Genomic DNA, 15,203 nt, shown 5'->3' on the forward strand with positions numbered 1-15,203 from the left:
AATGGACTTGTTTAAATATCTAGGGGTCAACATTAAACATACGCCCGAACAACTACATGAACATAACACGGCTAGAGTGTTGTATGGCATGAGTAACTCTATGAAGTTCTTGGCCAAATTACCGTTATCTCTACTAGGCAGAGTGGCTATCACCAAGATGATTATCCTCCCGAGATTTTTATACTTCTTTAATAATGTGCATTATTACATCAAAGCCTCCTTCTTTCGCATATTGGAGAAGCTGATCCGGGGGTTCTTGTGGGGCGCCACTCGTCACTGACTCTCACTAAAAATACTACACTTGCCATATGACCAGGGGGGCGTGAAACTGCCAAATCTGGAAAAGTACTACTTAGCAGCCCAACTCAGCCATGTGGTTAAATGGCTGTCGGATGAGTCCACCTCAGAGGCCATCTTGCTACAACAGTTGATGGCGCCCACCTCGCTGAAAGAAGCACTCTGGGTAACACTTGGGGCGGCAGAGCACACTCCAATGGTGGTAACACTGGGAAGGAAAATATGGAAGAGGACACAAGCTTTACTAAAACTCACGCACCCATAATCCCCAGACGTATCAATAGCGGCAGGCACATGCCAGGACAGCACGGACATGGCGGTGCTATGAAAATGGGAGGGGAATGGGATATACACATGGGGAGACATGTATGACGAGGGTGTCTTCAGGAAGTTCAGCTCAATACAACAACGGGAAGGAATCCCCGGCGGACAGTTCCTGTGGTACCAACGGGTTTGAAAGGTGGCCAGGGATGGCTGGGGGGGCTGGCCAAACGAGCTGCAAGCTGAACCAATCCTCACTCTGATGTGCAACCTCAGCGACGGCTTGCGCCCAGTCTCAAGACTATATAGCATGCTCATAGACACGCCCAACCCCAAGAGCACAGCGCTAAAAGAACAATGGGAGGAAGACTTGGGCACAACACTAACGGAACAAGATTGGAGAGGGCACTGAGCTACCCCAAAGCAGTGACACGAAACCACCGTTTCAAACTGATACAGCTAAATGTGTTGTACCGTACTTACATGACCCCACACAGGATAGCCACCTTTAACAAGAGCGCTAGCTCGCGATGCTTATGGTGCGGAAGAGAGGGAGCCGACATGATACACATGCTCTGGGGCTGAGAGCGGGTGAGGGATTTTTGGTCACGGATAGAACAAGCTTGCCGAACGGCCGCCGTCGTCAGGTAACATGTGCTCAGATTCATGGACCTCACATGCATCCTGGCCAAAAGGACCATCGCCATGTCATGGAAAAGGGTTGGGGGCTACAATACCAACACTGGCACAGGGAATTTGAGAGATGGGCGGAGGCTGAAACTAAGGTGTGGATGGAAGCGGTCAACAGATCAGGGCTGGAAGGCAACGACAAATGGGTTGCATGGAAAGCACTGGTGTCGCGCATATTTCAGCCATCCAACGACAGACCCCCCTGAATGAACCATGTATCGTGTAACACGCTGTTACGCTCACATGGCTTCCACATGGGCGTTGGTCGGATCCGGACGGCTGCGGTCTCCACCAATGTGATGCGTAGTGCAGAGATGACTGACTGGACTGCCCCTCCAAATCTTGTCTGCTTGACCCGTAGAAGTATTCTCCTGTAAGTGGAGAGATGGATTTAGCCACCCGTGGATTCAAGTGATGGCACCCCCCACAGACCTCCCCACTTATCACTCCGAAGTGCCCTTTCAGCAATCTCACCTTATACTCTTGAAAGATGAGCTCTCCATTCTGCATGGATTGCAGGGGCGCGTTGATGCCAATTACTTCACTGGTTTGAAGGCATGGGAGAGTTTCGGAGAGTATTGACTCTCAGGTTCCTGGCTAGGACCAGTAAGTATCAAGTTCATAGAGTTCAATATGTCCGATGTTCACTCTTGTTCCCCCCTTCCTTCCTTGTCTTGCAGCTGAGTTTGTGAGAAGATGCTCTCGTGGTAGCTGTTGGCGCTCAGGTAAGAGTCTGTATTACCCGACGCGGTCCGGTAAATGTTGCACGTGTTTAACGTGTTGTTTTCTCTCTCTTTGCAGGTGCGGCACATGAAGATGTGGAGAGTTATAGAATAATGCCTCCGGTGGTAAATCAGGTATGTCTATGGTGATAAGAGTTATATTTGTTGGTTTTCTTGGCTCACCTTGTTGTTTTCTTTTGTCCCCCAGGTGCCGGAGTTCGGTGAAGAAATGATGGAGGCAGCGCCGAATCGGAAGATGCTGCGAGGACTGGTGAGTATGGCGCCGCGCTGCAGCTGGAGATGCGACGCGTACTGAAATTATGTTCTTTCCAGGTCCGGAGGCGAGATGGATCCGGAATCAGGTGAGGAATTCGAAAATAGTTTGTTTTCTAACCTTGTCCTTTTCTTTCCTCTTGTTTTTAGGAGCTCCAGATTCGAGGCGGGCGTGCCAGAAGACTGGATGCTGGCTGCAGGCACGGTGAGCGTTACGCTGCTGGATGCAGAATAACGCTAAGCGTGTGCTGCTGTTCAGGCGTGGTTTTAATAGCCTCCATAGTAGTTCCAGGTAAGAAGTTCCCCAGAACCACGCCCGAGTAAAAAATAGTCCCTGTAATAAAATAGTCCCATCCAGGCCTCACGTTGGCTTGGACTCACTTGCAGCATGGTCTGCATGAGGTAAGTAAAGTCTATGAGCCTGGCGCCTAAGGCGCCTGGGCTGATTCCTATGATGAGCCTGGCGCTTAAGGCGCCAGGACTGAACCCAAACAGCCCCCAGCAGGGGCTGTTGGGGTTTTAATAAGTGTCTGGATGCCTGCTCCCAGAGCTGATGGGCTTGGTCCTGATGCCCGGGGGTAGGCATCATGACACACGCTTCCTCATGCCAATGCAGCGATCTGTCCACACCTAATATACAATAGCTGGGGGTGATGCCACGTGAAAAGGGGCAAGAACTGCACCCCGGACGCCGGGATGCCCACCCGGTCTCATGTTCCCACACACTAAGACTGTTGTAGGAAACCGCTTGCTTTTGTTTGTTTGTTTGACGGTTATTATTAAAACTTGGCATCACTGCATGATCTTCACTAACTGTGTGTAATGCAAAACTGCTTTTAACTAAATGCCAATAAAAATATTTAAAAATAAAATACAATCAAAATTACAATTAACCAGACTCAAGAGGCAATTAGGGGAGTCTGGGATGGCGCAGTCCTTTTGTTTCCGGAAAGAAGCACTACTTGAGACTCCTGCAGAGGCACAAGCTATTAATTATTTTGCCTCGGTGGGAAATAGCTCTGACAAAGGAAGACCAAGATACACCTAAAGGGGATTTTATTCTTTCTAGATAACGCTCAGAAACCCATGATTTCTTCCCGCTTGATTGACTCTGGAGTGCAGTCAATACCTCCTAAAAACATTGTGGTGTCACCATTGAAGAACGTACAATAGGCCCCTAAAAAGGACAAGTCATTTACAGTCCTTTACAGGTAAAGACCTACAGCAGCTGATTTCTTTTTCAACCGACTTGGGGGCTCTACAAACACCTTGCAAAAATCCATGGGGAGGACCCAGTATAGTTTCTCAGTCTTCTCTCCTAAACCTATTAGTCTTCTTTCCTAAATCTACGCAGGACGCTTACCAGGGGTTAAACGCCACATCTTTCAATTCACAATGTACCATGATGGCTGCCTTAACTATCTCACTGGCCCCCTTCTTGAAACTATAAGAGACCATGAACGAGAACTCTAAAGATCAAGCAACCCTGCTTGCAATGATTCATTCTAGAATTATACATATCAAGTCTTTTATAATAACCCTCCAATCCAGAGTGGACCATGAGGTGGAATGTGCAAACACAATCCAAAGAAAGGCATTGGATCTGGAGGGAGCTGATAAAAAATGTCTATTAAATTCAGTCCTGGAATTGCTTCAGTTAAAGTCATTGGTCCAAAACAGAAAATTAGGGTCATCATCCACACACAATGCGGCCTGCTCTAGTGTGACAAACTCGAATAGCAACCTAACGCAAACTGTAAACTCTAACAACAAAGACAAGAGTTCCTATTACAAGAGATGGGACAGCTACATCAAGAAGCTTCCCCGCATCCAACTGGGAAGAGACAGTGAGCAGGATATGGAACCATCACTCCTGAGCATGGTAGGTCCTATGGGAAAGGATTCTAAGTGATGGCTAACCAAGAGATTTTATCTTTAAGTGAAACCAAAATTGAATGTCCTGCCGGGAGGGATTTGCAACCCTTTGTTATTTTCAAAAAAAGAAAAAAGGAAAATCACCAGATTGAACTGTGGTGAAATGCCATTCAGAGGAAAATTAAAACATCTACTGGGTCCTAAGAACAAGAACTCTAATGCTGTTTGAACCGGATAGCTTTCCCTTGATTACTCAGAAGAATACACAATCTGCTTAAACTAGCGTCAGCCCGAACCACGATGCCCTCCACCTAAGATTGGTGATGACGAGAGAGAAGTGCGGACATACACATCTGAGGATATAGACAAAGATTGCCTGAATTGTTCTACATACATGATTGAGCAAGAAGAGGTGCCTGACGAGGAAACATTCCCTCTAGCATGGTTTGACCTACCCGACCAACTACAAAACCAATGTTCCCATATAATCCAAGACACTCCTGAGAGGTGGGAAGTGTCATCGTCCTGGAATCCGTTTGATACAGTAAAGAACCAAATTGCTTCTCAGAAAATAACTAAATCAGCCAGCCCTTTTCTAACATTGCCAGATAGACGTAATGCCATGTTAGTAGAAATATGCCCTACATCTCAACAAGACGACCATGAACAGCAAGTGTCCACATGTTGGTCACGGAGGGCTGAATTGGAAAGGATGTGGAGCCCACCGAAGAGGGAGGGCTCTTATAAAATCTCAGATAAGGACCCAACAAAGACATGTTTGGACCTCTGATTAACCACAAGAACTTTCACGGAGGACGGCCCTTTTGAATACAAGAGGATTTAGACATCTACCTATGGATCATGACATACCATACGGTTCCTAGATATAATATGTCAACAGGAAACCTGGTTGCGAATGGCCCCTGCCTTGGACGGCTATACTTCTTTATTTTCTCTCGCTTACGGTTGGCCTTGTCATCTTCGTAAAGAACGGGAACGGCATGAAGATAGAATTCTTCGACTCCCCGAACTCTTTTGTTCAATTTATTGCCTTTAAAGAAGTTTCGGGAAATGTGGCTCGACGTGGCCTAGTGCCAACCTCTACTGAAATCCTGTCGCACTCATTTCTGTGACATTCACTAACGCAGTTATGGCTGCTTTGGACAAATGGGTCTGGTAATTTAACCCTGATCATATCATTGTTGGGGGAGATATTAATTGCCCTTGCATACAAAAAGGATCTGAGCATCATCCTTGGAATGAAAATCCACACACGCCAAGTGAGCTTAAAGCCTTTGAGTGGCTGAATCTGATGAATTCCAGGGACCTTCACGTTTTTCTTTCGAGCTCTCTCATTCAAGATATAATTTCCTTTGAAATTACTCCGAAGTCCTCGAGCGACCACTCGCTACTAAATCTCACTTGGAAGGGCTCATATAGGTCTGAGCAAGCATTCTAAACCATGGCGATTAAAGCCACTCAAGGGGGGAATCTACTGCGAATGAAAAGACATGACATTATAGCTTTTTCCAACAAGTCCATCAACCAGATGAGGCAGGGGAACAAAGTGAATTACGTCCCGCTTCTTCTTGAATATAAGACAGATTTTAAAAAGGCTTCAAAGATGACCTCTGACCATAAACACATTTTTGACAAAAGAATCAAATCGGAGAAGAAGCTACTGCAAAAAGACCTTAAATGCTTAAGCCACCTAAAAGAAGTTCACCGAGTACTGACGAAAAAGAAACAGAAATACAAGAACTGGCTATTGACATATAAATCAGAGATCTTTCCGAATGAGGCGGAACAAATGCTTATGGCACTTTGCAAAAAAGACAGAAGAACCATCTGGCAAATGCTTAATGAAGCTGGAGCGGGATGTTCTATTTTGGAGGAAGCATGGATGGATTTTTACCAACAGCTGTTTAAACAAAAAGAAAGCTCAATACAGGCAGTGTCTTCCAAACTAACCACAGGGTGGAGGTTTCCATTTGACCTCATGGACGTCGAACTGCTAATTAAGAAGGCCAACCATTTTAGAGCCCCAGGGCCTGATGGAATCACACATTCCATTATCAAGGTTGCCTCAGAGGCTTGAATTCTGTTTATATTTCAGCTATTTAAAGAGATCATGAGAGTGGGTGAAATCTCGGGATCCTGGAGATCGGCGACCATTGTTTCCATCCACAAGCGTGGTAATAGGACAGACCCATCCAACTACCGCCCTATTGCACTTCTTGATTCCAGTCAGGGTGTGTCAAAGGTGTGGGAACAGACCTGAACCTGTTTCTGATTAACATCTTGAAAGGAAAAGCTTTTTAACGAAAAGATCAAGATCTGTGCGACTTTTGTGGATTTTAAAAAAGCCTTCAATAGTGTAGATTGCCAACGATTGTAGGCCAAAATGGAGGCTTGGAAATGTCCATCGGACATACTGGAGGCGATTAAGTCTCTTTATGAGTTCACGTACATCAGAATTCACATCAAAGCGCAAGGCTTGATGACAAGACCACTTAAAAACTGTGATTGATCGTAAAACTGTACCTTAGTTTTTCTCACTTTTACACATGCAAAATCAACGAGCGGGCATGGCCATCTTGTGCCAATGTTATCCGTTGCCGCATCGCCCTAAGTTCCGCGTGGGCACTAAATCATATCACCCGCCCCTGAAGCTGACATCAGTAGACGTGACGGGTCATTTCACAACGCGAATGCACGTCTTGTGTCAATGTTCTCTGTGCGCCAGCTAATGACGTGTCTCCATGGAAATGGCAGGACGCCTCTTTCCTCAATAGGTATAAACAGACCGCTTCTCATCAGACAACATCAGAGTTGCTTTTTCAATCGTTTCACTGTCTGTGACTCGTTTCTGCTCTGTTCAGCTATCTTTGTTGCACAGAGCCCGTGTGAACAGATACTTATACTAGCATTACTATTGATTTCAATCGTTACTTGCGTTTGATTTAAACATGTTGTCGTGTAATGGCAACAATACAGCCCTACCAGTACAAGCCAGAGTATTCCGAGGCAGAATTAGTTGATAGAGAAAGATGCAGAAACAATGGGGCAACAACAGTTGGGAAGACGAATCACTGGATCCTGAGCCTAGTCACATGGAGGACATTTCCACCTGGTGTACCTGCAATCGGTGCAAGGTGATGCCAACCAAGGAGGAGAACTGCTGCTTCAAAGAAAACTCTGGATGCTTGGCCTACATAACGGAAGAAGACACACCAGCGCTATGCGTTACCGAGCTGCATGACTTCAAGGCAGCCTGACTCACAAGGTCCGTGTTGAGGATTATGATGATGCTTATGCATGAACTTCACGCAAAAGTTTGCCCTTGCAATCCAAGTCACGAGTAAGTATACTCTAGATGTGATGCCATTTTGACCACTGAGGCCACTAACATTTCATGTTTGTCTCCTATATTGTCGTAACTTAACTTTGATCTATTGCTGCCTAATGAATGTAGTCTGCCAATTGAATACATTTCTCTGACTTGTGAGAAATCAGAGTGTTCATTTTATGTGTCTTTCACGTTCAACTAAGAAACAATATTTCTCTGTGCCCCAAACGTTATAGATTGCATGTGTGTTCACTTTTGTAATGTGTGTACACTTTAAAGCCCAAGTTCATTGATCCATGAAGTAACCTTGGTACGGGCAACTATGCCATAGGATGCAGGCTGTATTTTCAAGTAAGGTTTGTACACTTATCAGATTCATTTAAATAGTCTGTATGTTTCTCTTCCACAGGTGGTACAGGCTGGTGGCCTACCGTTCATTTACATGGTGGCTTTATGGGAGGCTTGGATTCTGCGTTCAACGAGTTATACCCACCTGTGTCGTTGGAGCCATTTGCGCCAAATTCCCCAGTGAGAGTGGACAGTACAGGTGATTTTCACACAATGTGCTGCAACCCGAAGTATACAATTTGTAGTATATTTGTGCCATCAGCAACAAAATAAAATTCAAATGAGCTTTTATGAATAATTGTTTACATTTTTTTGTGAATCAAAGAACGCTCAATTTTCTATGATATGGCATTTATAACACGCTATACACAAGAGTTTCACGGTGTGACGAGCCAAGGGAGGGAGAACAGAGGGAAGACAGAGACAACGATTTTACTAGGCCAGGTGACATTGAGATCGCTTAAGTGCAGACGAGGGCGGGGGAGGGAAAAGTGCAGGGGAAAGGAGGAGGGGGCAGTGCAGTACATATGATAACAATAAAATAAATAAGACAATAATTCAAATAAACAATAAATAAATAAGAGACAATAAATAAAAGTGCGGCCAGCTGGTGGCAAGTCTATGAGGGACATGAAAGAAGTGCCCTTTTACGCTCACCTACTCTGCAACAATCCATACCCCCTCCATTATAACCCACTACAGTACTGGGTGGGTGAGAACGGCCAAAGTGCCAAACACCATGTACACTTCAAAGGTATCTTCCCCACAGGGGCTATTGTTCACACGGCCTCCCCAGACCAGTGTCTCCAGGCTCCCCTCTCGCAGACCCCGACCCTGCAATCCACATAAGTGTGTCTCCCATCAGCAGTGTTCCGGGCCTCGTCTGCACGCCTCATGCCCATCCATCCCCCCTCCAGTATGAATATCTCAAGGTCTCTCCGTCGCTCTAGGCCAGTGATGGCGAACGTGTGCCGCTGCTGGCACGCCGAGCCGTCTCTGTGGGCACGCCGTGACTACAGTCATAAACTGTAGTCACGGCGTCGGCTCCCACAGTTCTCTGGGAAGAACCCTGAAGCCACACCCCCAGCTAGGACTCTACATTGTCTGGCGCTTTGGAACGTGGGCCCGGGGATTGGGGCGGGGAAGCGCAGCGTCATGTGCGGTCTGGAGTGGGTGGGGTCCCGTGCCGAAGCTTGCGCTATCCTCGTGCCCGTTGCCGCGCCCGTCGTCACGTGCAGGTGCTTTCTTTTCCCCCTCGGCCTGTCTGCACGCGCCAAGAGACTTAGATGAGCGCGAGACCCGCAGGGCCCCAGCTGGCAACAGTGACTGCAGGAGCCACCACGATTGGAGCGAGCTCTGTGGCCTGCTACAGCGCGGCCAGCGGAAGGAGTTAGTGGGACGTGAGGAGAGGGCCCGCTACCTCACCCATAAACACGACGACGTTTTCCCACAGGGAGCCAACTCTGAGGTATACACTGCAGGGGTTGAACTTGTCTGCGTGCATTTTAGCGAGGGGGTATGGAGTGTAAACCGGGGTTTCGATGTGGGTTTCATTTTCCTTAAAGGGGTAGTCCAGCTAAAAATGTTATTTAAAAAATAGATAGGCAACATTAAAAAAATAATACTAGCACTTTTTTTTTTAAACTTCCTATGTAAAATTTTGAGCTATTCAAGCTCAAAATTCGCAAAAGCAAGCACATGGGCGCATCCATTTTGTGAAATGGATGCCCGCCTGTGCTGGCTTTTGCTTTTGCGGCACTAATGAAGGAAAAGCCAGCCAGCTGTAGTAAACAAAATCTACCGCTGGGTGGCTTTTCCTTCATTGGTGCTGTACGCAGAGGACAGGGACCGGACACCAGAGCAGGAAAGCTGCAGCTGAATCTCAGTAAGTGCTATTTATTTTTTTTTCAAAATAAGCACTAGCTGCTGTTTTTTTTCTAAGTTTTCCGGGCTGGAGGAGCCCGGAAAACTTAGAAATAAAACCGCAGCTTTAAAAACGTTGTATTTATGTTTGCGGAACATAAATACAACGTTATTGTGTTTGAAAACGCTGCGGTTTTTCTTTCCGAGTTTCTCAGGCTCCTCCGCAGCGTTTTCAAACACAACCGCGTTGTGTTTCTGCCTGCTGTGGCTATAGCTTTGGGTGCTCCCCCAGGGGAGCACTGGAGACCCAAAGTGAAAGTTAGGCAGAAACACTGCAGCATTTAGCATTTCCCATTTGGGGCTCTCGGGCCCCCCGTGGGGAGCCCAAGAGCCCCAAATGAGAAATCAGCTGTAGGCAGAAACACCGCGGCATGTAAACACAACCGCGTTGTGTTTCTGCCTGCCTTGGCTTTCACTTTGGGTCTCCGGTGCTCCCCTGGGGGAGCACCGGAGACCCAAAGTGATAGCCACAGCAGGCAGAAACACAACGCGGTTGTGTTTGAAAACGCTGCGGTTTTTCTTTCCGAGTTTCTCAGGCTCCTCCGAGCCTGAGAAACTTGGAAAGAAAAACCGCAGCATTTTCAAACACAATAATGTTGTATTTATGTTCCGCAAACATAAATACAACGTTTTTAAAGCTGTGGTTTTATTTCTAAGTTTTCCGGGCTCCTCCAGCCCGGAAAACTTAGAAAATAAAACGCAGGTAATGCTTATTTTTTTTTTTTAAATAAATAGCACTTACCGAGATTCAGCTGCAGCTTTCCTGCTCTGGTCTCCGGTCCCCGTCCTCCACGTACAGCACCAATGAAGGAAAAGCCACCCAGCGGTAGCTTTTGTTTACTACAGCTGGCTGGCTTTTCCTTCATTAGTGCCGCAAAAGCAAAAGCCAGCACAGGCGGGCATCCATTTCACAAAATGGATGCGCCCATGTGCTTGCTTTTGCGAATTTTGAGCTTGAATAGCTCAAAATTTTACATAGGAAGTTAAAAAAAAAAGTGCTAGTATTTTTTCTTAATGTTGCCTATCTATTTTTTAAATAACATTTTTAGCTGGACTACCCCTTTAATATGGATGGATTGGTACGTAAGTTGTGCATACACACTACACTGGTATCGTCCATGTCCCCTTATTTCTATTTTCCATCCCCAAACAGGTTTTCGAGTACTAATGCACATACAATATTGTAATGTTGCATCAACCGTGCACGCTAATTTAAACACTTAAAACGACCTCCATATAGCAGCCTGCTTCTATAACTTTATCTTCCATTGAAACGTGTGATGTGGGAAACTAACATGGCGTGGAAACAAATGATTTGTAAAGTATAAATTGGGGCACATTTTGGACCCATTTGAGGGCACAGACAGTAGTGCTCTGAAACGTTATTGTTCGGTGGCGGGATCCACCCACTCAGACTCCCGTGGCATGTAGGTTTGCGGTGGATCCATAGTACAGAAGCAGAGTATTTTGACTGTTAGGCTACGCTTCAGAGTTGGTATGCGTTTTGAACGCTGACATTTTGTAGTTGCGAACTGGCATGTTTAGTCAACTATGTAGTGTTGGCATCGTAGCCCCATCTTTACATGCTGGGGCTGGTAGCTTTGTTTAAAGTTAGAGTGAAGTTGTCTAGGACAGTGTTCATCCAGCTGCACAAGGATATTTGCAATAGCCATTGGCGACTTATGTGGGGAACTAAGTAGTGCCCATTTGTCTGTCTCGAAGCTAACGGCTTCGCTATTTGCGCGAATTAGTTGTTGCGAAGTACGGATTACAAAATCAGGTGAAACATAGATCCTTTTAGTCGACTGATACTAGTTGAAAATAGTTTTTGTTCCCAAATACTCCCACAAGTCCTAACCCGAGTCCTGTACCAGCATTTTGTCTATTTCGGCAGGAGGATTAATCTTGTACGGTGTACTTTTTTCTTGTTTCCTCCCTCTGAATTGCTGTAATGGGCTTTGCACTCCTTTCTAGTATAGTCGTGGGTGAGTTATGGGAGTGGAAGTATAAAAAAAATCAAATGCAGTACAGGTTGCTGATTAATGTTCAACCAAATTAAAGGCATTCGGCATGAAGTCCACCTGAGCATGGACACTAGGAGTAACCTCACCAGACCGGTGCATTTGGGGCTAGTAGAATAACTCTGGGGCAACGTGCTTGTCTTGGAAATTAGATGTCTGGGAGGCACAGGGTTCGTTTACTGGTCCTGCACTTGTAGTCTGGCATGAAGTGCGTTATTAACACTACAGAAAAGGTCCAATATGTCTTTAATATAGTAAGCGAGGTTCAGTGCTGCAGTAACGCGCCTTTCATGTAAATTGAGATTATTTAACCTACAAATGGAGACCTTATTGCAGCTACAAGCCTACGCACAGTCTCAAGACTCTACTATTGGGTAATCTTCTCCCTTGTCTGCATGGATGTGGAAGTCACACCATTTGCCTGCTGTTGCACAGGTGGATTGCAATTAATAGTTTTAGAACTGGTTATGACTGAATCACCGTACTAAATCTTAGTTCTCCACTAACCTTCTTGGAACACTAATGCACACAACCGACCTCATAACCTGCTACAAATTGCCATGAAGGATACGGCACTTTCCTATTCTGTCCAGTTCAATCTATTAATTGCCAGTTTAGGTGGCAACTGGATTTTCCTGCACCATCCGGAACCTTATTGAACAGGTTCTAACTTACTTGATGTGGGCTGAAATAACCACCATTTTTAAGAGGTGAACCAGGTGCCATATTGGGATTCTGTTTTCGCCCAGTTAAATAACTAGCGTGCCTGGAATTGGGCTTTCTGCATTGCATGGTCTCTTCACAGCCTGCTTCGTGACTTGACAAATCTAATGCACATTTTTGAAGTTTCTTGTTTTTTTAGCTGCTTTTTTTATTGGGGGGCATGTCCCCACACACTCAATATGTACTTGCCCTACCGCCTACCCTACCCCCTGAAAAATTTGCGAATGGGCCAGGGCAAGCTCAACGTGGGTAGCTCCACACTACCAACCTGTCAGCCCCATCATAGTGTTATTTATATAGATTTCTCTTCATGAGTTGTCTGAAGATCTCTAAAGCCTGTTATAAAATCTATGTGGACACCCTAATTTGTATATGTATTGCAATGTGAAGGGATGTCACCGCAAGTGACTTTGCAGTGGCTCTGTCTGTCTTCTTCTTGCTGATAGATTCTATCCATCAGCAGTGATTTTTGGATACGAGGCTTGAGCCTCATTACTCCATCTTCTCGGGTTGAGAATGTAGTTCTGTGTTGGGCTTCTTCATGGTCTGTGTGGATTTGTCACAGTTTATTATGTACCTTTTTTGTGAAATGTTGCAATAATGTAGGGATAGATTTGTATTGGGTGCTTCATCCGTCTTTATTTTGTGTTTTTTGTAGACTTGAACACCCAAAATGAGTACATCAAAGAAGGCAAAATTAAAAACAGATAGTGGAAGATCATTCAGGACACAGCCATTTGGAGTGATTGAACGCAATGGGAAAGCGTTATGTGTTCTGTGTAATGAAATTGTTGTATCTCGTGCATCAAGTGTCGGACGTCATTTTGATACCAACCATAAAAGTGTTGCGGAACTTGGTAAAGCTGAAAGAAAAGAGTTTCTTGATGGGAAATTAAGGAAATATCACTGCCAGTATCGTAGTTTTTGCAACTATCTTTCTAAAACAAATTATCTGGCAACTGCCAGCTTTGAAATTTCACTGTGCATAGCAAAACATGGGAAGCCCCTCTCTGATGGCGATTTTATCAAAATGGCCATGCTGGCTGTGAGTAATTCCCTTTTTCATGATTTCCCAAACAAGGACAAAATTAAGCAATGAATCTCTGAAATGCCACTTAGCAGAAATACTGTTAAAGATAGAGTCCTGCGTATGGCAAGTGATGTTAGTCAGCAGCTCACCACTGACTTACAAAAGGCAGCCTGTTACTCCATGTGCTTGGATGAAAGCACAGATATAAATAATCATGCAAGGCTAGCAGTAATTTTGCGTTATGCTGTTGGTGACACCATGAGAGAAGAGCTCAGGAAACTGGTGTCTTTGCCTGGAAGAACACAAGGGATAGATATCTACAATGCTGTGATGGAGGCTTTTTTGTCACAAGACATAAAGCCAGAAAAAGTGGTTTCAGTTACTAGTGATGGGGCACCTTCCATGATGGGGGTAACATCTGGTTTCATACAGTTTTTTGTTAAAGAAGTAAAGCATCCAGTCATTCAATTTAATTGTATTATACATGAAGAAGCTCTTTGTGCGAAGGAAAGCAGCAAAAAATTAGACGATATTCTCAAGGATGTCACAAAAATGGTGAATTACATCATGGCTCGTGCTCTTAATTGTCGACAGTTTCAAGCACTTCTTGATGAGGTACAGGCACAGTATAATACTTTACTTATGTACAATAATGTACGGTGGTTAAGCAGAGGAAGGGTCTTGGAGAGATTTGTAGCCTGCTTGGATGAAATTAGGCTGTTTATGAATGAAAAGGGGCAGGAATATCCACAGCTCACTGATATGACCTGGCTCACCAACCTCATGTTTTTTACTGATTTTACAATACACTTCAACGTACTGAACAAAAAACTGCAAGGTTTAGGGAAAATAGCAGAAAGGATATTTTCTGATATCAGAACATTTGAGAGAAAACTGCAGGTTTTTGAAAGAGACCTTGAAAGTGGGCAGCTGAAATATTTTCCAAATCTAAAAATGCATTTGGAAAATTCTACAACATTTGCAGACAATCCAAACCATCATGAAATCTACAAGGAATTTTCTAGCTTTATAGTAGTTGCAAAGGAGAATTTTAGTAACAGATTTTTACAGTTCCGTAAGATGGAGACAACCCTGTGTTTTCTTACGTCTCCAGATAAAGCCAAATGTGAAGAACTTTATCTTTCCTGCTTACACTGGTTAGATTTAGAAAATCTTGAAATGGAGCTACTAGAATTTCAAGAAAGCTCTATCTGGAAAAATTAATTCTATGACCTAAGTGCAACACTTGAGAAGATGGAGTGTGAAGGGATAACAGAGGACAGCACAGTTGCTAGTTCGGAAAATGAAATCCTGAAAGTGTGGAATTCTCTGCCAAATAATTTTAAGTCAATGAAAACACTTGGGATTGCTTTTCTTTCTTTGTTTGGGTCATCCTATGCTTGTGAGCAGCTGTTTTCAGCATTGAATTATATCAAATGTGATGCCAGAAATAGACTAACAGATGAACTCAGTGCTGTATGTGTTGCTCTTAAACTAACAGAGTATGAGCCAAGGTTTGACAAGTTATCAGCATGCATACAACAGCAAAAATCACATTAATTGTGCCCACAAAAGGCGTCTTTAAAAAAAATACATGCACGTGTACAGTTGTTGTTTTTTTTTGTTTTTTTCAATAAAAAACAAATGTTTAATGGAAAGCTCTGTTATTGTGTTTTTCTTTTTTAAAAAAA

General features: G+C 44.5%; 2 protein-coding genes across 3 annotated transcripts in view; one reads left to right on the top strand and one right to left on the bottom strand.

Moving 5' to 3' along the window:
• Positions 1-15,170, top strand: part of LOC138582848 (general transcription factor II-I repeat domain-containing protein 2A-like) — a 343,390-nt gene extending 328,220 nt beyond the window's left edge. For both annotated transcript variants that reach the window (XM_069654534.1, XM_069654535.1), the window contains one exon: positions 13,141-15,170. In XM_069654534.1, the coding sequence (XP_069510635.1) occupies positions 13,591-14,736 (1,146 nt within the window). In that variant the 5' untranslated portion in view covers positions 13,141-13,590 and the 3' untranslated portion in view covers positions 14,737-15,170. The remainder of the gene's footprint in view (positions 1-13,140) is intronic.
• The window catches only part of LOC138582849 (ketosamine-3-kinase-like), a 394,390-nt gene that overhangs the window by 211,377 nt on the left and 167,810 nt on the right, over positions 1-15,203 (bottom strand). The gene's annotated exons all lie outside the window — the stretch shown is intronic.

Source organism: Ambystoma mexicanum, chromosome 3q (assembly GCF_040938575.1).
Source record: "Ambystoma mexicanum isolate Mex_15411 chromosome 3q, UKY_AmexF1_1, whole genome shotgun sequence".
NCBI classification, from domain to species: Eukaryota; Metazoa; Chordata; class Amphibia; order Caudata; family Ambystomatidae; genus Ambystoma; species Ambystoma mexicanum.